General features: G+C 48.7%; 1 protein-coding gene across 3 annotated transcripts in view; it reads right to left on the bottom strand.

Annotated features, from left to right (window-relative positions):
• The window catches only part of FRMD5 (FERM domain containing 5), a 318,318-nt gene that overhangs the window by 26,123 nt on the left and 268,434 nt on the right, over nt 1-23,761 (bottom strand). For all 3 annotated transcript variants that reach the window (XM_088829461.1, XM_088829462.1, XM_055418376.2), the window contains exons 2-5: nt 14,884-14,988; nt 10,893-10,935; nt 10,588-10,666; nt 1,417-1,514 (exon numbers count right to left, since the gene is read on the bottom strand). In XM_088829461.1, the coding sequence (XP_088685587.1) occupies nt 1,417-1,514; nt 10,588-10,666; nt 10,893-10,935; nt 14,884-14,988 (325 nt within the window). The remainder of the gene's footprint in view (nt 1-1,416; nt 1,515-10,587; nt 10,667-10,892; nt 10,936-14,883; nt 14,989-23,761) is intronic.

Genomic DNA, 23,761 nt, shown 5'->3' with positions numbered 1-23,761 from the left:
CGTGGAGCAGTCCACAGGGAATGCTGTGGGTACGTTAGGAGGAAGGGTGTTGAGCAGTTCAGCCGCTGTGTGGTTGTCTTTTCTCCTTCCCTAGTGAGAACCACAGCCAGTGCAGGTGAGAAGTCTTGAGTGAGGAGTAAATATTAAAGGAAAAAATGTGCCCTTTTTTCACAACTGAGTATTGTTCTGTGGCACTAGTCTCCTGATAGTATCTTCCAAATTACTTGGGAATTTCTATCATTTAGAAAGAGACTAAAGGTTTCCTGGGGCTTAATATCTGAAATGACCTTGAGCCACGGGGTCATTTATTATAATTTTACTTAGAAAGCTCCCAGTGGGAAACATCAAAGCTGGATATCAGTGACGTCTTTAAAACAAACAAAAAAATTTCAATATGGCTGTCAGGGTAAAACTAAAGAAAAAACTAAGTTTAAAATTTAACTTAGATGGGACCAGGTTTTCCTTTAAAAATGAAAGGGATCTCTTTGGGTCCCTTAATGTTGGCAAGCACCTTCTAGACTTCCTACTTAGGTGTTTTTTTAAAACAGGAGTCTCAGAAGTCAAAGCTGCAAGAGAATGACTTTTACATTCATAACGCAGCTGTGACATTTTTCTTGCCGGAAGAACTTTAGTTTCTTATTGGCAAGCATGTTTTTTTTTTAGGTTCTATTCACAAAGTAGCTTCCTGGAGTTCACAGATTTCCGATTACGAGTTCAGTTTCTTTGGGAGAAAATTCATGATTTTAGCGCTATGGTCCAAAATAACCCAGTGACAGTTTCAGGCTGAAGGACTACGAGAAGGCCAGGAAGTGGCACTTAGGAGTCTCCCGCATCTCATGAAAGGAGAAGGGATGAGGTATGAAGACTGCATACCTTTCCCTCTGTTTTGCAAAAAAAAAAAAAAAGTCAGTCTGGGTACTGGGGCTGGGTACAGCCCCAACTCTTATTTGTGTGTAGAAAATGGGTTTGTAACTTAGAAACATTTTCAACTTAGAGCAATCTGAATGGAAAAGTCTCTGAAACCGACACCAGAATCCCAAGGCGCTTCCCATCTTTGAGATTTGCACAAAAGGACAGGGAAAAAACAAGACAAAACAAACAGATTCGGATTACTTTCCAGAGACTTAGTAACTTTATCAACCAAGGGTGCAGGGAAACACTCCCTCCTCTCCTCCCCCCACCCAAACAGAGTCTGAATGACTTGAAGGGGCTTCCAGAAAGACCTGAGGTACAGACAACTTGAGGCTGAGTGGTCAGAGCTTCTTGGATCAAGGGAGTCCAGGCAAAGTCCTTTAACTTGGACTCTGTTTCAAGTTAGATACTGTTTATATCCAAGAAGTAGTCATCTGTGGTAACTGAAATAATGTAATCAGTACTTAGCATGAAAAGCAAATTTATCCTGTCAAAAGTCATTACCTTGAAGGATATAAGCTGCTAACAAGGCAGCATCTGATGTTTTACAGAGGAGGCGGCCGTGGTAAAGATCCCTTTTGATCTGCAGGAAGACTAAATACCTGGAGAGAAAACAGAGAGTGAACTATAAAGGATTTCTTTGATTGCTTTAAAGACATAAATATGTAATATCAGCCTATCAAAATCTCTGTCAGGACACTTTTACTACCTTAAAACAAAAATCTCAAAACATGTCCCAGAACAAATACATTTTTCACATCCCTGAGGACTAGACTCTTTCAAGCACTTTGTCCTGAACTGATTTTGAGGTTCAATTCCAAATAACCTGTCAGTTTCCTTCTACAGCTCAAACAGAAATGGTATCTCATGGTTAAAAGCACTGTGCCCAGTGTTGGGCTCTGGAAGGAGCCAACTCCGGTCTCTCAGCACCAACAAAGCAACCTGTGTCATAAGAGAGGGGCTGACGGAGCCTCTCTCTTCCTCGGACTCTCGCTGATGTCTCTTAAGAAGCAGGGGGCTTCCCTGGTGATTCAGTGGCTAAGACTTGGCACTCCTCATGTAGGAGGCCCGGGTTCGATCCCTGGTCGGGCACTAGATCCCATGTGCCGCAACTAAAGTTCCCATATGTCATAACAAACGTTGAAGATCCTGCATGCTGCAACCAAGACCCAGTGCAGCTAGGTAAGTAAGTAAGCAATAAACAATAAGCAGCAATGTGGTGAAGGAGTTAGCCCGCGGGAGGGATCTGCCTCTGCTCGCCAGTGGACCTGTCCTTACGTGGAACAGCCCTCGTTACTGGCAGAGGTCAACCAGAACTCTCAGAATTTCAATGAGGTATAAAAAGAGGCACCGGTGAGGGATGGACAGAAACCTGTGGCTACTATTTCTTCAACCACAGGGAGCTCTCACCTCAAGAACAACTCACAGCAGCTGATGTGTATTGAGCACGTACCATCTGCCAGTCCAGGGATTATACACTTTACTGCAGCCTCTCAGCTAATCTGTACATACCACTCTGAGAACAGATACTGTTACTGTCCCCTTTTTATAAGGTAAACTGAGGCTTCAGCGGTTTTCTCACGGGCACATAACTGGAAGATGGCAGAGCCAGGGTTCAAGTTCAAGACGGAGGTCGGCTCTTTACCACCATGTTATTCCTCCCTCTCAGCACCGTGCTATGGCTACTTTGTAGTCTCACAAGTAGTTGGGTGGACCCTGTGACCACAGAATTGTTGATGCTCCATTTTGAAAGAGCTTTGCAAGGAGTGGAGTCTCTGATGTACATTACATCACAGATCCCCTGAGAAGAGCAGAAGCCAGGGGTATCAAGCCCTTAAGTGAGTCACCTACCACAGCAGTTCTTTGGCCAGGGGGCATCTGTGGTGGTTTAAAAATACGTCCACAGGGAATTCCCTGGTGGTCCAGTAGTTAGGACTCCATGCTTTTACTGCTAAGGGTGCAGGTTCAATCCCTGGTTGGGGAACTAAGATCCGACAAGCCATGTGGTGAGGCAAAAAACAAAAAAAATCGAGAAATTCCCTGACACTCCACATTTCCAGAGGTAGAGCTTAATTTGCTCCATCTGAGTGTGGGTTGGACTCAGTGGCTTGCTTCAAACAAGCAGAATAAAGCAGAATGATAATGTCTGACATCTGAGACCAGGTCATAACACCCCTACAGCTTCCTCCTCATTCTTTCCTACAGAAAGGTCCATGTGGTGAGGAACTGAGGCCTTCTGCCAATGGCCATGTGACTACACCATGGTAGAAGTGATCAGTCAAGACTTCAGATGACCACAGGCCTGGCCCACGGTCTTGGCTTCAGCCCCAAGAGAGACCCTGAGCTGGAGCCACCTAGCTAAACTGCTCCTGAATTCCTGACCCGCAGACACTCAGAGATGAGAAATAACTTTTGATTTTAAGCTAAGTTTTGTGGCATTTTGTTGAACAGTCATAGATAACCACAGCATCCCTACAGGAGTAACGGGGATATAGTGAAAAGGAAAAGGGAAGTCACTTAGTCATGTCCAACCCTTTGTGACCCCATGGACATTCCAGTCCATGGAATTGTTCAGGCCAGAATACTGCAGTGGGTAGCCGTTCCCTTCTCCAGGGGATCTTTCCAACCAAGGGACCAGCTGAGCCACAAGGAAAGCCCTGGGAATATAGTAAAATTCCCTTAAATTCCATCAGCTTGAACCAAAAAGAAATTAGGCTCTTCCTGGACAACTTGAGGTTTCCATTGCTTCTGTTTTCAGGCTGAAGAATAACACAGAGGATTCCATGCCCACCGGATCATGTGAAAAGGCACAAAAGAAAGCAGACCAGTGACAGCACAACTTCTAGGGTGGGGAGGGTCAATGGCAGGTGACTCAGAGCCCGGGGCTTGTTGATTCAAGTAATTAAATAGAAACGGAGTAATCTTCATTCTCTTCTAAGTCCTGCTACTCAAAATGTAGCCCGCCTTAGCGAGGCATCAGCAGCAGCTGGGAGCTTGTTGGAAATGGAGAATCAAGCCCATGTGAGACCTAGTGAATGACTGTAACAAGATCCACAGGTGGTCTGGACATATATTAAAATCTATGAAGCACTGTCCCTAAGAAACTCAAAAGCATCCTTCTAACCACATTAGGGTGGACCACTCTCCTCAAGCCAAAGGGAAGGTGACTACTGTAGTGTGGAAGTTAATAAGAATTCTCCTCCTTTTCCCACCTACCATACCCACCATCGACCCAATATTTGCCAAGGAAAACCGAAGGAAAATTACATCATGCAGTGAACAGTAAGTTTTTAAACTGAATCTAGCAAATCAACCCTGAATAGTCATTGGAAAGAGTGATGCTGAAGCTCCAATACTTTGGCCACCTGATGTAAAGAGCCGACTCACTGGAAAAGACCTTGATGCTGGGAAAGATTGAGGGTAGGAGGAGAAGGGGGCGACAGAGGATGAGATGGTTGGATGGCATCAATGGCTCAATGGAAGTGAGTTTGAGCAAACTCCGGGAGATTCAGAAGGACCAGGAAGCCTGGCATGCTGCAGTCCACGGGGTCGCAGAGAGTCAGACAGGAGTGAGGAAGTGACCTGCTGCTGCTGCTAAGTCGCTTCAGTCGTGTCCGACTCTGTGCGACCCCATAGACGGCAGCCCACCAGGCTCCTCCATCCCTGGGATTCTCCAGGCAAGAACACTGGAGTGGGTTGCCATTTCCCTCTCCAATGCATGAAAGTGAAAAGTGAAAGTGAAGTCGCTCAGTCGTGTCCGACCCTCAGAGACCCCATGGACCACAGCCCACCAGGCTCCTGAGCAACCACCACCAAATCCAGTTTGTCTACACTCTGCTTCCCATGGTGGGACGTCACAAGATGCGTGGAAGGGAGGGGCTGAGCCCTTCTCTTCCTCTCGCCCCTCCAGCCCCACCTGCCACAGGCTTTGGGAGGACGTGATAGCAAGCCTTTGGCCTCCTGCTCGTGGATCACTTCCTGGACCTGAGTTCACGCATCACTCCGCCCACACCCCTCTGCTTGTCTGGGTCCAGCATTCAGGGACAGCACATACTGGACTGAAGGAGAGGTTTCAGAGGCCCTGGGCAGCGATCTTCAGTGTGGTGGTGAGGAGAACATCCCCCGGGGGGCTTGGGGACATGTGAGAGTCTGCGTATGAATGGGTCCTGGGTTTGAAAAGGCTTCTCTGGAGCTTCTGATTTGCTCCCCAAGGGGGACACAACCCTCCTCACAGCGAGAACCACGATCTATCCATGACAGGGACCTCGGGTGAGCTGGAGAGGAAACATGGCTTTCCACTACTGGGCGGGCTCCCTTCAGCCTGCTGAAGGTAGAACAGCTACAGGGAGGTCAAGGGGAAGGCTATGGGAATACGGTCCAGTGATGGTGTGTGTGATCACAGGGTGGGACGGTCAAGGGAGGGGCAAGTCAGCATCCTAAAGAAGCACACCACAGTCTTCAGAGGACAAGAAGAGACAAGCTCATGAAAGAAGCAAATGATGGCTCCACAGAACGGAGTTACACAGGGTCCCACCCCTTCCTTTTCTGCCCTAGTGGCTTCCATCAAGCTTTGTGTTTTGTTCACAAAGTAACCAGTGACTCAGTGTTGTCGGTCATAAAATCCATCTCATGTAACTCATAGCATCCTTACACTTATCCCCAAGATGCCATGACATGTTCTCCCCTGCTACACAAGGGCCTAAGGAAGACTGTCTCGTTGCCGGGGCCACTGTCACCAGGGCCGCTGTGCTGCCAGGCAAGGGGTCAGCCTGCTGGGCTGCCCAGACCAGCTGTTCATGACGAGCAGGCAGGCTGGGGTATCCAGGCTCAGAACCTCATAGGAGGAGTCACAGAGCCTAATTCCCACATTTTATAGCTGAAGAAACAGAACCTTTTTCTACCTGATACTTTTTCTACCCCTGTGGTAATTCAGTGAGCTATGGTTAGGGAGAGAGAGGTCCTAAATGAAGTCAGGGGAACTCCTTGTCATCAGAGAGAAATTCTCTCTGGAAAAAAAGAGAAATCAGCTTTAGATCAGATTTAAGACAGAAAGCCTTGCTCTTTAGCACATGTTTTTGGTTGACCTCTGCCTCTCTCCTTTTTGCTTTAAAGAAGCTTTACCTCACCTCCAATTTTGTTTAGATGCCAGGCTGTCCTAAATGGATGGAGGGCCGTGCAAAGGCAGAATGTGCGAGAGCTTAAAAGATGACGGAGGAAAATCCGAACGTTTCTGGAACACGTACATCCAAGATACTGGCATTAACATTGTGATTTCTGATATCAGAGGGTAGGGATGAATCCAGAGATATTCCCACAATTAGAGGATCTGAACTCTGGAAAGCACTGGTGGCCCCTGAAGTTTCTTCCAGAAGATCCTTTGGCCCTGTCTTCCTCTCTGCCCCTGGCTTCCTCTATTTTCTGCCCTTCTTTCCCTGACTGTGATCAAGTTTAGTATATCTTTCTCCCCAGTGCTAGACTGTGGGCTCCTTAGAATTAGAGGTTCATGTTTCATTACCTTTAATATTCTTCTTGAGAGCCTATGACTTCCCTAGTGGCTCAGACTGTAAGGCGTATGCCTGCAATGTGGGGACCTGGGTTCGCTCCCTGGGTTGGGAAGATCCCCTGGAGAAGGAAATGGGAACCCACTCCAGTGTTCTTGCCTGGAAAATCTTGTGGCAGGCTGTAGTTCATGGGGTCACAAAGAATCGGACATGACTGAGCGACTTCACTTTCAGAGAGCTTATACATCCTGTGCCTCTTCACCTTCCCTCCCTCCAACCCACCCATCCACATCCACACACATGTGCCAGGCACTGCCACAGCGGCTGGGAATACAGCAGAGAACCGGAGTCCTCCTCCTATGGAGCTTACATTCCAGTGACTTACTCAGGTTTCCCTCTGTCATCTTTTAGATACGCTGTGTGCCGTTTAACATGCGCTCTTTCGTTTAATCCTCACAGCAACTCTATGAGGTGATTTCTGTTCTTATCCCGTCTCATAGAGGGAACGATCAGAGGCAGTGTTGCTTGCTTTGTCACATATCCAGCTAAAGAATGATCTGGGATTTGAACTCAGGTCTTTTTGACTCCTTCTCCCAGGACTGGCAAACTAAGCCTGCCACCAGAGTCCCCAGTGAGATAAAACAACATTTGATTGGAACACAGCCATGCTCATTCATGTATGTGTTGTCTATGGCTGGTTTCGCATTACAATGGCAGAGCAGAGTAGTTGTGACAGCGACCATATGGCCCACAAAGCCTAAAATACTTACTATCTGGCCTTTTCCGGAAAAAGTTTGCCAACCCATCTTAGCCTAAGCTAAGCTCAGGTGATATTTGCTGTTGGAATAAATTACCTGTACACTTTATTAACATTAAAAAAAATGGCCTAAAAAAATCTATTAACATTTTTTGAGCCCCTGTTCAAACGTGTGTCGGGGCTGTTTGCTTCCTTGGAAGGTGGGGCCCCGTTTGCACTCAGTTTCCTTCTATCACTTGATCTTTCAACCGGTTCGAACACCTGCAGCCGCTGTGAAAAGCTAAATCTGGTGCCTAATCCCCATTTTCTCTGCCTTGTCTCTAGCTCAGACAAGAAAACCTATTTATTGCTTTAAAAAATGACAAAAGAGATTAATCAGGATTTGGCAACTAAATTTATCATCTGGGAAGAATCCAAGAGATAAATTGAAGCACAGTTCTTTACTCCCTACTTCATCCCTCCTCTCAGCCTGGCTTTATGGGGACAGCTGAGACGGTGAAATTTAGGACCAGTAATGCCTGGGAAAAACACACTGACAGCTAAATTAGTCTGGCGGGAAGGTGGGGTGCAGGGCTCGAAGAAAGGAGTGAACTGTGGACATTGAGTAGGGCGAGGGCAGGCACCCAACTCAGATGCAGCTAAGCCCAGGCCGCCACAGAACGCCTCAGGGAGTAGGGACACAGACTCTAAAGCAGACCCAGGTGTACTGAGAACCACATTCCTGGCAACGCCTGGAAAAAATGTGCCCAACAGAAGGAGGGCTGCTGAGGTGGAGAGCGGGGGGAAAACAGTAGAGTGGTGGTCCCCAGCCTTTCTGGCAGCAGGAACTGGTTTCATGAAAAACATTTTTCCATAGACCAGGGAGGGTGGGGGGTGATGGTTTCTGGATGATTCAAGCTATCACCTTTCTTATGCACTTCTGTTATTATTGCCTGAGCTCCACCTCAGATCATCAGGCATTAGATCCTGGAGACTGGGGGCCCCTGTGGAGGAGGGTGGGCATGAATGTGTGTGGAGAGGGGTGGAGTTCACACTCTTGCCAGTGTCTTTAAAGTCTGCTGACTTTGGAGAGAAGCCTGACCCTGGCTTTCTCAGGCCTCAGCTGCTTAAGTGTCAGGACGCTAGTTGGGACAGAAGAGTGGAGATTATCACATCAACAAGGGAGCAAAGCTAGAACCAAGTGGACTTGTGCCCTGTGCAGAGCCTCTGGGGTCCACAGGCCATGTGATTGATCTGGCAATGAACAGTGAGCCTTGGCTCAATGCCAGGCTCCCTGGAAGTGAATTAAGAAGTACAAGACCCCGTGTAGTGGTTAATCCTCCCGACAAAGCTGTGAGGTACTATTACCATCCTCATTTTATAAATAAGGAAACTGAAGGTCAGAGAGGTTAAGGGTTTTATGCTCAAGGCCACACAGAAGTAACAGAACAGGATCTGAGCCCCCAGGTCTCCGCTGCCTTTAGTTGGGGGGCACATCAGTATTATGCAGTGACATTTGCCTTAGAAGAGTCTATGGTTAAGACCTCCTCCTAATGGCCGAGAGAACTGTGTATTTTTGTCCTTCAATCAAATCAGAAGGCCATGTGTCTGCCATGCTCTCGCAGGCAGACCTCTGGGTTGTTAGACCAATCCTTCTCATCCTCTCTGTTAATCCAGGAGGTGTGGACAAGGTGATCCTAACGCGGGGTGTTAGAAGGCGGGGAGACAGGCTCTCAACAAAGCTGTGTTAAATGTGCCCTGACACGTAGACAGGAGCATCGTCTTCAGGGTGGGCCCGGCCTCCTCACCTCTTTCCAGAGAGAAGGGGGAGAGAGGGGGAGAGGGAAGGTGGGGAGGGGGAGGGAGGGGGAAGGGGCAGGGCTATGGCAGACACTCTGGAAGTCATGAGCAGGGCGTGCTCAGTCACTTTAGCTGTGTCCGACCCCATGGACTGTAGCCCGCCAGACTATTCTGCCCATGGGATTCTCCAGGTAAGAATACTGGAGTGGTTGCCATTCCCTTCTCCAGAGGGATCTTCCCAATCCAGGGATCGAACCTATGTCTCTTGCATCCCCTGCCTTGGCAGGCAGGTTCTTTACCACTAGTGCCCCCTGAGCAGGGCAGGCCAGTGCTTTGCCAAAACTCCTCTCTGTTTAAGTGGTTAAACATTGTGGTTCTCCCCTCACTCTCCTGCCTAAAGCTACAAGCTTGCTCCTGAATATGGATGAGCTTGGTTTTCAAAAGCCAAGTGGGAGCCATGCCCACTTCCATGTGGATGAGCAGTGCCTGCAGGGGTCCAGGAGCACACGAGATTTGGTTCTAACTGCACACGGCACTGTCCTCAGTGCTTTAGGCTGGGCAGGTTCAGGGTTTAGAAATAGGTCTCAAACCCTTAGAGGATAAGCAGTGTCTGCACTGGCAATGGCCTCGTCCAGTTTTGGCTGTCTCTAAGGTTTTTTGGTTTTGTTTTTTGCTGCACTGCTCTGTTTGTGGGATCTTAGTTCCCCGACCAGGGATTGAACCCACGCCTCCTGCAGGGGACCATTTGGGAAGTCCCCATTGTCTCTAAGACTTTAGGGAAGGGGTTAGAACTGGCAGAGCCGTCTTTCCTCCTTAGCTCTAGGACTTCCTGGCATCACATCTTTACCTAGAGCTCCACCCTTCACAGGGAAACATCAAGGTTTTGCTAATGTCAAAGTCAGATCTTTCTAATATAAAAATTAAGAGTCCCAGTTCGGAGAGTGCCTGAACCTTTGAGGCAAGACTTTTAGAGTGAATTCAGCTCAGATGTACCGAGCCCTTGAGGAAGCGGTGCCTCTCCTGTTCATTGAGCCTCTTGTAGCATGGCGTGGGCACAGAGGTTTTTTCTCAGCCTCAAGTGGTGCTGGATGAGAACGGTTCATGCCATGCAGCCGGGCCTGCCTTCCCTGCAACATGATCCCCACAATGAACAGTTTATCACGAGCCTGGGCCATCAGCACCCTGGATGTCACCCACTTGAATATAAAATCTTCAGTGTTTCCTGGCTTGTTTTTCAGTTTCCTGCTTTGCCATTTAGGCTGCTGGAGTCTATTTCAGGCCCCCCAATAAGCAGCAACACAGCCCTCTCCCGAAACATCCCTGGTGGCCACATCATTGGTGAAAGGAAAAAATGCTTTTGAGTAATTCATTACTCCAGCTACCTTTGCAGATGACCAGATTAAGGTGAAGTAGTCACACTTCTTGAAGGAAAGAACCTCACTTTGTTGCAGCTCTACAGAGGAGATGAGCAAAGAGAGCATGCGGAAGTGAAACGCAGAAGGCAGGCTGTATTTAGGAAGAACTCTTGCCTAGCCGAGTCAGGAGCTTTCCAAACAGAAGACCTAGGAAGTTACAGCCCCTCTTTCCTATCCTTCCCAACAGGTCTTGGAGGCTGAGGGATGTAATAACCAGCCTTACCTGGTTATTTCTTCTTTCAGGGCCGCAGGGTCTGCAGGGTAAAACTTCACACGGAAACACATGGTGAATGGAGGCTGGGCTGCACAGAAAAAGAGGTGTCCATCAGCAAAGCCCCTCCCCGGAAGACGACGGGACTCCCTGCCCCACCGGACACCCAGGACTCTGAATTATCAGACGATCCTCTCGTGTTTAGGGCCAACTTCTGCTCAGACCAACGGAAGGTTCCCAAGACACACTACAAGGGGGAGGTTTCCTCCCGCCCTCCCCGGGGGTCAGGCTTCCATCTTTTCATGGACAGTACTTACATCTCAGTTGCTTCACCACAGACTTTGTAAATTCCAACCAATGCTGAAACAGAGAACACAGACCAAGAAAGCAGTGTCAAATATAGCTTGCTGTATTCGATTTAAATAGCTAGACAGATTGTAGCCCAGGGTGAACGTGGCTCAGAAGCCTGTGATATGTAAGTTTGGAGAGTAGAGAGTGATAGGATTTTTTGAAATAAGCTCCCCACAGAACCAGCTGTGAAGGGGGGAAGAGTTCCAGCTTCAGATGCCATTTCTGGGGCTCCCTGGCAATGTCGCCCTCCAAGATGGGGCGCCAGAGTTCTGAACCATGTTTCTGGTGTACCGATGGGCAGGAGTGAAGGCACGGATGTGTGCTGGGGACAGAACTCCACTTGGCTTGGGTGGCGAATGGCTCCCTTTAATGTGTTGTGTATGTCTGTATGATGTGGTGGGGTCGTGAGGACGTGATGGCACGCAGAGGCTTTTGGGAGCAGCTCTCGAAAGCACTGGCAGGTGGAATTCATAAATGGTGAGAAGGCAGGGATGGCTGGTGTATGTTTCGTTTTTGTTTGAGCAACACATTTCCAGCCCTTGTGTGAGGGAATACATACTCAGAATTCCTTGGCATCCAGGGATGTTTAAAATTTAAGTCTTGTAAGATACCCAACCACAACTAATGTAGTATCCTGTTTTCCCTGGATTTTCACAGAGGCTGGACACAGTGGCAACACATTCTCCCTCCACGGTACTTACGTTTGGGTAAGGAAGCAAGGAGATGGTTCTATATCACTTTCCCATGGATGCCTTATAAAATGCATTATTGATGTTTGCTGCTTTTGTGCTAATCAGGAAACTTGACAATTTGCAGAGAGCTAGAATATCTGATATTTGGGGCTTGATTATCGGGAAGTAGCTTAAAAGCACTGAGCATAAGCTCTGGGAGGGCAGGAAACTCTGCCTGTTTCCCACTGTGTCACTGGTGACCAGCTCAGCATTCAACATTCAGTTGTAAGATGATGGAGGAGCTAGTCCTCACCTCCCTCTTTTCTGGCGACTTTTACTCAGTACAGTGGAGCCTCTTGGCAGAGTTCGCTCTCTGGCAGGAGAGCAGCCGGGGGCCCTGTGCAGACACATCCTGGCCTCCCTCGGTGCCCAGCTCTCACCTTCTGGGCTGGGCCGTGGTTCATGCAGTTAATGGACCCACTAAGAGCCAGTTCTCCCATCAGCTCCACACGGATAATCTGAGCTGACACTCTGCTCTCTTGCTTCCCTCTGATCTGAGTTCCCACGAGGCTGGCAACTCATTAGAGCCACTCAATGTGGTTAAGAGGTCCTTCTCACATTACACGGCCCACCGTGGTGTGGCTTCCCAGGGAAGGAAAGACAAGGGATGAAATTGCACGGAAATGACTGGGGTTCCAGGCCGTGCCTGTGAAGGCAGAGGAGGCCGGCCTGTGCAGAGCGCACCGGGATTGTGGACAGTGAGATGAACACAGCACATGTCTGGGGCTCAGAAGACAGAACGCCCTGGGGCACTGGACCCATAGGTTAAAATGAACAAAGGTAGATAGACAGTGGGCTGCCCTGGTGGCCCAGATGGTAAAGAATCCCTCTGCAATGCAGGAGTCCTGTGTTCGATCCCTGTGTGGGGAAAATCCCCTGGAGGAGGGCATGGCAACCCACTCCAGTATTCTTGCCTGGAGAATCCCATGGACAGAGGAGCCTGGTGGGCTACAGTCCATGGGGTCACAGACAGTCGGACACAACTGAGCAGCTGACACAACTAAGTGCAATGACAGATCCATTATGAGCAGAAGGCAGAGAGGCTGAATGCCAAGAGGCTATTCCTCTTGGCAATAGGTGGAGAGAAGAGTTTGTCCTGGAGTGAGACTCCTGAAAGAAGTGAGGCTGGAGGAGACTCAGAGGGGTCGGCAGGCAGTGGAAAGCTTGTCTAACAGACTTCAAGGGTCTGGTAGAAAAATCTTGAAAGCATCCCCCCAGATGTGGTGAGGGCCAGGGTGACCTTTTGCAGCTGTCTGGCTAAATCTGGGTCCGGTCCCAGAATCAATAGCAAATTGATAACACTGGCTTGGGGAGGCAGGGGTTAGGAGAAGAGTAAAAAGAAGGTTCAGAACGGGAGCTTCCACCTGTATTTGAGTGAGTGGACTGGTGTGGTACAGTCTTCAGATTCAGGGGGCTTGAAGGACAGGCTGAGATCAGGATGAGCCCAGGGCCTGAGGCGCAACAGGGGATGGGCAGTGAGGGCAGCTCCTCCAAGAGTGGCCAGAGGAATCCCAGACCCTACAGAGACCCCTGAAGAGTGGGCAGGGATGGCATGGATGTGAGCACCAGGTTCTGCCTCCCTGGTGCTCAGGGGAAGAGGTCTAAGGGGAGCCAGGGAGCTCACCTCCTCCATCTCTACCATGATCAGTAGATATAGAAGGACAATTCTCTACTGGTCCATTTCCTCACAATGCTCAAGGACCCTTGCAAGCCTCCCTGCTCTGCTTAAACCCTCAACAAAGGCACGGAATCAGGTCACTTTAGAGGCCATAGGGCAGGAATTCAGCAGGGAACCCCCAGAAACCACACAGGCTCTGGCATCAGGCAGGTCCGAGCAGGAAACAGGCTTTGTCAGTTGCCTTGGGCAAGTTAAGCAACCTGCGGGAGACTGTTCACTTGTCTGGAGACGGGGTGGTCAACTGCCAGTACGCATCTCATTCATGGGAAGGATGCAATAACTTACGTGAAGCTCTCAGCTTCGAGCATGATAACACCTCAGTGCTCAAAATCCATTGGCTCAAAGGTCTAGGTGTGTACCCAGCATGGAGCCTGGCACACGATAGCCAATCCATCAAAGTTTATTTCTCCTTTTCCCCACTTCCTTATTTTTCTCTGTCTCCTTTGACTTTCAATCTCTGTAATCTCAACATACTCTCTTATTCTCCTCAAACACATTCTAAGTAAAAAACAATGGACAGGACACACTTCACCCTTGAACAGGATACATTTTACCCTTTTTTCTTCACACGCCACTGTCTTTGGAAGGTGAAGAACTGCAGGATTTGCAAGGGCCGAAAAGCCTGTGTCAGTTAGGCTCCACCTCTGTCCTGCCCGGAGAGGGTTGCTGTGGTACTCAGGCGAGGCCCCTTCCTAACCAGACCAAGGCGAGCATGCCCATTTACCAGGGAAAGGGCAGGACAGCCTCAGCCTGTGACCTGGACTCTGGGGCCACCATGCGAGCCCAGCCGTTCTGCCTCTAACTGGGCAGCTTTGGGCAAAATTCTTCAGTTCTCATGTATATTAAAAAGCAGAGATGTCATTTTGCTGACAAAGGTCTGTATAGTCAAAGCCATGGTTTTTCCATTTGCCATGTATGGATGTGAAAGCTGGGCCATAAAGAAGGCTGAACACCAAAGAATTGATGCTTTCAAACTGCAGTGCTTAAGAAGACTGAGAGTCCCTTGGACAGCAAGGAGATCAAACCAGTCAACCCTAAAGGAAATGAACTCTGAATATTCCCTGGAAGGACTGATGCTAAAGCTGAAGCTTCAATCCTTTGGCCCCCTGATGCAAAGTGCTGACTCACTGGAAAAGACCCTGATGCTGGGAAAGTCTGAGGGCAAGAGGAGAAGGGTGGACAGAGGACAAGATGGTTGGATGATCATTGACTCAATGGACAGGAGTTTGAGCAAACTCCGGGAGATAGTGAAGAACAGGGAAGCCTGGTGTGCTGCAGTCCAAGGGGTCGCAAAGAGTCGGACATGACTGAGCGACTGAACAACTTCAGCTCTGCAGGTTGCCATTTCAGTGTCTAACAATCGATGGAGCCAGGTGAGCTCTGCTGCGGGGTGTTCCAGGTCTCACAATATGATCTGAAGAGAAGATACCCAACTGCAGGGTCCAGTTGGTTCCCCGACTCCTGAGGCTAAGCTCCGAACAAGAATGACAGTGTCTCAGGCTTACTGACCGACCCTCTCCCCCATCCATGCTTTGAATATGGACTTACCCTCTGCTTATCAGGGTCCACAAAGCGGATCCCAAAATAGTCTTTCTCCAGTAGATTCAGGTGGTGGCAGAGAAGGTCAAACAGGTATTGGCCTTTGGCATCTCTCTGCAAAGAAAGCAAGCTCCACTGAGAAACAGAGTGTAACTGTGTTTTGATGGCCATTGAAGGTCACTTGTGACGGTTGCATGAGGATATGAAAGGGATACATGTCCATAACCGTGTCCTCCACGTTGTGATGGATTCAGCATTCTTGGGAATTCTGAAGTTTTAGCACCTGGAAGGAGCCCAAGAACCCTTCCTTCCACAAAGATAAGGCAGATAGAGTCAAGTAGGCTCAGTCCCCACCTCTAATGCACACAGATTTCCTTGCGACTGTTGGGTGGAACATGCTGAGTCTAGCTTGTCTCCATCCCCATCACCAACCCCACAGGTGAAGCCACCACTGTCTCTCACCGGGGCCCCGGCCAGAGCCTTCTAGCCCGTCCTCTGTTTCTGGGCTCACCCTCGCTCCACACGGCGGCCAGGGTGACCACCATTTAGACAAACTTTTTTTTTTTTTAACTGAATAAGTAATGCAGGCACATAGTAAGATATTCAGCCATACAAAGCACATACTACGAACAGTAAGTCTCCCTTGGACCTCATGTGCCCTGTGCTACAGTTCCCCACCCCAGGAGCAACCCCTCACCAGCTTCTTGGGTTCTTTTTTTTTTTTTTTTGGTTTTGACTTTTTTCTTTTTAGTTTAAAGAGGATTATCTGGAAGAGAAGCCTGATGAGGAAACTAAGACAGAAGTAAAACTTAGTGAAAAATCACTAAGTTACGCTTCTCAACTTTTCCACCATGAAGATCCTTAAGATATATTTTTCAAACATTTTCAACTGCAATGCTTAGTTTCAAGCATTTTATACTGCAAGCCAACACATGGACGCATACGTACATGAACGTGTGGATATGTCATTTGTATACATGTACACAAGTTATGTATCTACACACATAAATCGTTAAAACAACTTTCACAAAATGCTCTCCTTACTATGCAAGATGTAGGTTGATATTTTAAGTGCTATCTGTGACTTCACTAAGGTAATTTCAGAACCTCTCCTGAGCTGTGACCTAAAAATTTGAAATACACTATGTTAGAAGTTCTCTTCCCAAAAGTTCATCTCAAACTTGGATCCTCTTTCTTCTTCTTTCCTTGTGTATCCTTAATGTGGTTATATTTTATACCCGGGCAAGCCTATATATCACGTACATCTTCTCTTTTAAAAAAATATCAGCGGCATATTTTATACTGTATTCTGTTTCTTGGGATTTTTCTCCATGTAGGGTCTCTTGTGACTCTTCCTAGAGCAGTGCATATATATACGCCTCACAGTTTTTAACTGCAGTGAGCACACCGTGATCTTTACATTATCGCTTCTGCACAATGCTGCCAGCAAGGACAAAATCCAAACTCTGACCGCGGCCTCAAGGCCCTGCATAACCTAGTTCCAGGGCCTCCTCTCTGAACTCCCCCAAGCCATTCTCCATCCTCTCCGGCCACAGTCTCTCTGCTCCTGAGCACGTCGAGGCTCTTCTGCATCTTTGAGTCCTCTCTGCCAAGGATGCCCTCCCTCCACTCCTTATCTCCCTGAGGTCTCAGCTCAGATGTCTCTGGTGCAGAGAAGTCTTTCCCCTATAGAATGACCCCTCCTCGTCTCTTTATAGGTCCTTTATTTATCCTGTTTATTTCCTTCATGGCACTGACCAGTCTGTCAGTGTATTGTTCGTTATTTGTTTTATGATTTATCATCTGCTCCCTTTCTAGACTACAGGTTTTATGAGGGCAGAAGCCATCCCCCAGCATCCAGCACAGGGCTTGGCATATGGCAGGGACGTCCTCAATGATTATTTGCTGAATCAATGAATAGCAGGTGGAGGGGTGGCCAGAAGGTTTTACAGAATGTCAGGAAATTAGGTCCCTCACTTCTAAACCCTTAACCTTCTTCAGGGACCTGCCTGGAATGAGCTGGGAGGAGAATGACTTGCAGGTAAGTGTCAGGATAGTGGGAACTCTGCAAGTCAGCGTCTCTGGGCCTCTCCCCAGTGGTCTCCGCAGCTCAGCCAAGATGGATCTGTGTTGGTGCTGGATCAAAATCAAGGTGGTCTTGTAAGATCCAAACCATCTCACCTGGGACAAGGCCCAAGGCCATGCGGTGTTAAGGGAGGGCCTGGCCCTGCTCTAAGAATGGGCAGATCTTCAAGACCTCTTCAGAAGATTTACTCCTCAGAAACGTCCCTGATGGTCCCATGGCTAAGACTCCATGCTCCCAATGCATGGGGACCAAGTTCGATCCTTAGTCGGGGAACTAGACTCCACATGACACATCTAAGAGTTTGCATGCTGCATCTAAGACCCGGTACAGCCAAATAAATAAAAATACATTTTAAAAATATAAAAGAAAATAGTTTACCCCTATTTCCCTTCTGCCAGCTCACCTGACACTTTTCAAAAAGAACTAGGGCAGGGTAACAAATCTCTCAGCGTGTATATTAAGAAGCTTATCCTTGCAGGATTGGAAGGATGAGCGAGGGGACAGCTCAACTAAGGAAGGTGGTGTCACGTGGGCACCTCTCCCTCCTCTTCTGGGGGCCTCGCGCTCCCTCCCATGACACAACCCTGAGGCAGCAGTCCCCATTCTTACACCCTTCGGTCTCCCACCAGAAAAGGCTACTCTCACAACAGAGCCTTGTTGTGAATCACCCTGGAACTTCAGCATGAGGGGCCATAAAATCAGGTCTTTCAAAGGACTCTAAGGACAACTGTCATTGTGGGCAGGGCTGTCAACTCTTTCCTTACTGATCCATTGGAGGGTGAGAAGAGCTTAAACTCATTTTTAAATGGAGGAAATAGGCTTAACCCTATCTCAAGCAGCAGGTCCTGTACTAATTCTCTCTCTCAAAGCAATGGAAATGGAATACCAAGAGACAGTGCATATTATCAACATTTTTCTCTACAAATTTTCCTTTGTACCAAGCTGGCTACTATACTGTGATCAGCTAGGGGTGAGGTTTCTTTCTTTTTTTTTTTTTTAAAACAAAGTATTGTTGATTTATAAGATTATGTGAGTCTCAGGTGAACAGCAGAGTGATTCAGCATTTTGGCAGGTTATACTACATGATAGGTTATTACAAGGTAATGGGTATAATTCTCTGCACGATATAATATATCCCTGTTGCTTACCTATTTTATATATGGTGGTGGTTTAATCGCTAAGTCATGTCTGAGTCTTGCAACCCCATGGACTGTAGCCTGTCAGGCTCTGCTGTCCATGGGAATTCTCCATGCAAGAATACTGGAGTGGGTTGCTATTTCCTTTTCCAGGGGATCTTCCCGACCCAGGAATTGGACCAGGATCAACTGCATTGTAGGCAGATTCTTTACCGACTGAGCTATAAGGGAAGCCCTATCCGTTTCGTTCCGTCGCTCAGTCGTGTCCGACTCTTTGCGACCCTGTGGACTGTAGCCTACCAGGCTTCTCTGTCCATGGGATTCTCCAGGCAAGAATACTGGAGTGGGTTACCGTTTCCTTCTCCAGGGGATCTTCCCGACCCAGGGATCGAACCCGGGTCTCCCGTATTGTAGGCAGACACTTTAACCTCTGAGCCATCAGGGAAGCCCCTATAGTTGTCTGTTAATCCCACACCCCTAATTTGTCTATCCTGGGGTGAGTTTTTTAGGTCTATTATTTATTGGTTTAATTTGGCTGTGCTGGATCTCCATTGCTGCACTTGGGCTTTCTCTGGTTGCAGGTTTCTCATTGTGGTGGCTTCTCTTCTTGCGGAGCTGGGCTCTAGAGTGTGTGGGCTCAGCAGTCATGGCGGACAGGTTTAGTTGGCCCTTGGCGTGTGGGATCTTCCTGGACCAGGGATGGAACCTGTGTCTCCTGCACTGGCAGGCAGATTCTTAACTTCCCTGGCCCACCAGGGAAGTGCCCTGGGGGGACTTTTAATAGCTGAAGAAGTTGGCTTTCTTGCACACAACAACCATATTAGCAGGGGCCAGAGGCAGCCATGGGGAAATTGTGCTTATGTGATAGAAATCACATGGACTTTTAAATAAGAACCATGTCTTCCATAAAAACAACTTAGTCGCATGAGTTGGCGGCTCAAATACACTTGTATGGCTCTTAGCTGGTAAGAACGTTAAGTTCAGCAGATCCAACCTCGGAGTTGTTCCACTTCACAGGAAGGAAAAGGAAGCTCTGGCTCTTCTCCAGGTAGTCACAAAAAACAACAATAACAGCCACACATGTACATGCTTTGTATCAGTACAAAAGGGTCTTTTTCTATTTCCCAGCATCTGGTGAAAACCCTGCTCCCCACCACAAAATGAGAGTTCTCTCAGGTTCCTGCCTACCCTACCTGTGCTGGACGCATGGCTTTGAGCTACTCGTGGAGACTAATGAAGACAAGCATCTCCCTTGCTGAGTCTCCAAGGCTGGAGGGAAGAGAGGAAGGGAGGTGTGGGCAGAGCTCCTCCTCAGAGCAGAACCCCAGGGAGTTTAAATTCCCAGTTATAAACCCAAAGGCAGTGCTGGGGCACCTGCCAGGCAGACTTGCAGTGACCCCACCCTTGGAGCACCGGGCCTATGGCTGGGGGCCCTGGGCCCCAGGCGGCCTCTGGGGGAAGCCACATTCAGGTGGACCTCGTAGGGGGTTCCCACAACAGACCTCTGGCAGGGCCTAGTGTTTGGAGGTTGAAAACTTCCTGGCCTGCACTTACAGATGCCCGCCGTGTCCTAGGAGTCCGTCTCTGTGGTCTCCCCACCTTAAGCTGGGGCTTTCTGGACTATTCTCTGGCAGCCAGCCTTCTCCTCTGGTGGGACGGCAAAGCCCAGTGAGCCCACCTCCTTCCCCCTGGCCGCAGTCACCCTGGCGCTGTGCTCACCCGGGTGCTCTGTGCTTGATGCTGTGCCATTGATTACACTGGGGAAACAGGTGCTCATGCTGACAGGCGATTACTGTTTAGTCACAGAGTCGGGGCTCCAAGCCCGAGGCCGTTTATCTTCGGGACAAGCGAGCCGAGGCAGAGCACCTGAATCCAGCTAAATCTCGGAGGTTATTCTCCTCACAAGGACATGAGTAAGGGCAAAACAGTGTATGAAGCACCCATCTAAAACATAAATTTACATTTTATGAACCATAGTAGTACCTACACACATATTTAAAAATGGCAGTGCACAGACAGGCAACCTCTTAATTCTGCCCTAGACGGTGCCCAGAATGACGCACGAGCCCCTCAGAACCGTTCTGCAACTCTGAGGTCTGGAGAATTCATACTCGTGCGCCTTCCTGGAGTGCCTGATCTGGTTCTCCATGGTTTGTCTATTCTCCAGTGAAGGCACTGAGGCAGGAGGCAGGCTTGGGCCAGTGACCTAAACTGTTCAAGGTTAATCGCATTTTCTGCCTCACAATCAATACCCACAGGCAGGAGAACAGCTTTTTTTTTTTTAACCCATCACAGGGCCGATCCCAGCGACTCTGGCCTGGTGCACCCTGATCAGAGGGGCTAACATGTAGAAAGCCTCACTGGGCCTCACCCTGTGCAATCCCACTTACCCGGAAGGCAGGCAGACTGTAAGTGCCAACTGCCTGGGTCATGAAGAGGGCAAGAGACATCACGACCTCCCAGATCCTGGGTCCCAGGCAGTTAAGGGGATGATATAGTATATATATGCCATGGCTCCAGGGCTCTTTGAGAAGGTAGAGGGGAGATGGAGGGTTGTAGGAGGTGGCACCAGCTCCCCCGTCCCCAAAACACAAGAGTCCAGGGGTGTGGAAAGGCCATGCCAGGATGGAGGGAACAAGAGTGGAATGAGTTATCCTTGGGGGTCTCAGAGGGATGAGGAACCAGGGTGGGAGGAAACTCCAGCCTCTGTTCTGGCCTAACTTTACACTTCTTGTGGGCCCAAGACTGGCTTTCTCATCCGTGTCCTCCAAGGGCATGCGGGTGGCGCCAGCTGCCGGACTCAGGAGCAGATGCTGAGAGAAAGCACTTTAATGTCACAGGGGGACAGCCACGTTAGCTCATCTTCTCAGGGCCGGGGCACGAGCATGTGGAGTGGGAAGTGTAAATCAACTCCCGGGGTTCCGTCCTGCCCCGGTGTTCGCACACTATAGCGGCTGGGCCTTCTGGGGCACAGGGAGGAGAGGGGCACAGACGCGACCAGCAGGGCACTGGATTTCTTCATCGCTGCACTTTCCATTTTCTTTGAAGGGCCCAAACTCCTGCCAAGCTCCGGGCCCAGGAGCCCACTTTTCTTGCTTAGTTGTAAACCAACAAAATCTGTCCTGGAACTGCTGAGGCTGCTGCTAGACAAGCAGCCAGCTCGCTCCAGGAGGAGATGGGGGTGGGGGGAGATGCTCAACTCTATGGGAAAATGCCGGGCAGCTCAGTGCAGGGCCCAAGAGGAGCCCTCGCTCCTGACTCTCAGCGGAGACAGACTCCAGGGCTTGGCAGCAAGGCTGAGGCCCATGCAGGCACTTCGTATCTAGACTGTAGCCCCAGGAGGTCCCAGCACCACACTGGGACCAGTGGCTATGTGGCTCCTGGGGGGATAGACTGGGGCCTAAGGAGGGAAGTTGGAGTTCAGATGGAGAAAGCAATGGCACGCACCTGGACTCCTGCAGTCACCTGCCCGGCTAGTCCTTAATAAATGCAGCCCCTTCTTGAACCAATAGCCCCGCTCCTCCCCACTCAACAGGCAGACTGAGAGAGTCGGGGTGCTTTCCATGATGCAAAGAGCTATCTGTAGGTTCCGATGCCAGGCGTGGAGCCTCAGGGAGCCCCGCTGCAAGTCCTGGCTCGGGTCAGAGAACCGGCCGAGCTCGGCGCCACATGGTGTGGCGGGCAGAGGACTTGCATGCAGGGCAGGGCAAACACATTCCATCTGCAACACGGAGGTCACTGTGCCCAAGTCAGCGTCACGGGAGGGAGGGCTACATGTTCTGTCAGCACAGATGGCCCAAGTCAGACTCCACAGGGGCAATTAAGATCCTCTGAGCAGACCCGTCAAAGTGGCTGTCAGCTCGTAAGAGCAGGGCTAAGGAGAGGGCTAGACTTACTGAGTTATCAGTGATGTTTCCACAGTCAAGGCGCCCCTGCTCCTGTGCGGATTCCTTGTACTTGGGGAAGTTACCAGAAAGAAAAAAAAAAAATGGAGCTAAGCCTGAAAAAGAGCAAGCGCATCCATCTTTCCTACGGTGAGGCCACCTTTATAGTAAAGTGACTCTTAGAAGTGTCATTGTTTCTTGCTGCTGATTGAATAAGTTTTGGTTGTATTTTTCCAGCCAGTATTGAATATCTCAGTGGACTAGTCATGTCACAGCTGTAGAATTACGGAAACTCAGCCAAGCTTGTTAGGGGAAAAAAAACAACTCAGCATTACATGTGAAGCTCATATTCTCTCTTTCTTACACACACACACACACCCTCTAATAAAACTATGCTTTCTATACAACATGACGTCAGATATCAGATAATTTGTAAGGAAAGCCCAGCATTTGGGGGGCAAATAAACACTCCCTTGAAATGTAAACTGGTATAGCCACGTGGAAAAGAGTATGGAAGTTCCTCAAAAAACTAAAAATAGGGTCTTCCTTGTTGGTCCAGTGGTTAAGAATTCACCATGCAATGCAGGGGACATGGGTTTGAGCAACTTAGCCCTCATGCCACAACTACTGAAGCCCATGTACCATAAATGGAGTCAGTGCACAGCAGTGAAAGATCCTGCACGCTGCAACTAAGACCCAACACAGCCAAATTCATAAATTAATTTAAAAAACTAGAAACATTAAAAGTAGAGTTGCCATGTGATCTAGCAATCCCACTCCTGGGCACATATCTGTACAAAACTACAAAAGACGGTAAAGAATCTGCCTGCAATGCTGGAGATCTGAGTTTGATCCCTGGCTTGGGAAGATTTCCTGGAGGAGGGCATGGCAACCCACTCCAGCATTCTTGCCTGGAGGAGAATCCCCATGGACAGAGGGACCTGGTGGGCCACAGTCCCTGGGGTCGCAAGGAGTTGAACACGACTGAGGGACTAGACACACATAATTCAAGAAGGTAACATGCAACCCTACACTCACAGCAGAGCTATTCACAACAGTCAAGACATGGAAACAACCTAAATGTCTGTTGACTCATGAATGGGTAAAGAGGATATGCTGCATATACACAGTGGACTACTATGCAGGCGTCAGAGGAGGAAACTCTGCCATTTGCAGCTACATGGATGGATCTAGAGATTATCATACTAAGTGAGGTCAGAAAGACAAATAGCACACGATATCACTTTTATGTGAAATCTAAAACATGGCACAGATGAACTTATCTATGAAACAGAAACAGACCCACAGACAGACAGAACAGGCTTGTGGTTGCCAAGTGGGAGGGAGGAGTGGGGATGGACTGGGAGTTTGTGATGAGCAGATGCAAACTGTTACATACAGAATGTATAAACACCAGGGTCCTGCTGTATAGCACAGGGAACTATATTCTATATCTTGTGATAAACCATAATGGAAAATAATATGAATAAGAATGTATATGTGCATAACTGAATCACTATGCTATACAGCAGAAATTAGCACAACATTGTAAATCAATTATACTTCAATAAAACAAGTTAAAAAACAAATTACTTAAAAAAAAAAAAGACATCCCCTTGCACCCAACCCTAAAGACAGTAAACTGAAAATACATTTTATTGTCTTTTTTTCCCAAAGGACAGATGCACATGCTGTTTGTCAAGCCCAGGAATTTCTGGGGTTAAGGGGAGTGGCCAGTGTGGCCAGGGTCAGGAGCGCCGTGTCAAGCTCAGCATCCTCAC

This window comes from Moschus berezovskii, chromosome 21, assembly GCF_049115385.1.
Source record: "Moschus berezovskii isolate FMDL1 chromosome 21, NW_MosBer_1.0, whole genome shotgun sequence".
Taxonomy (NCBI): Eukaryota; Metazoa; Chordata; class Mammalia; order Artiodactyla; family Moschidae; genus Moschus; species Moschus berezovskii.
Note: the sequence above shows the minus strand (reverse complement) of the source record. Positions and strands in the feature narration are given on the sequence as shown.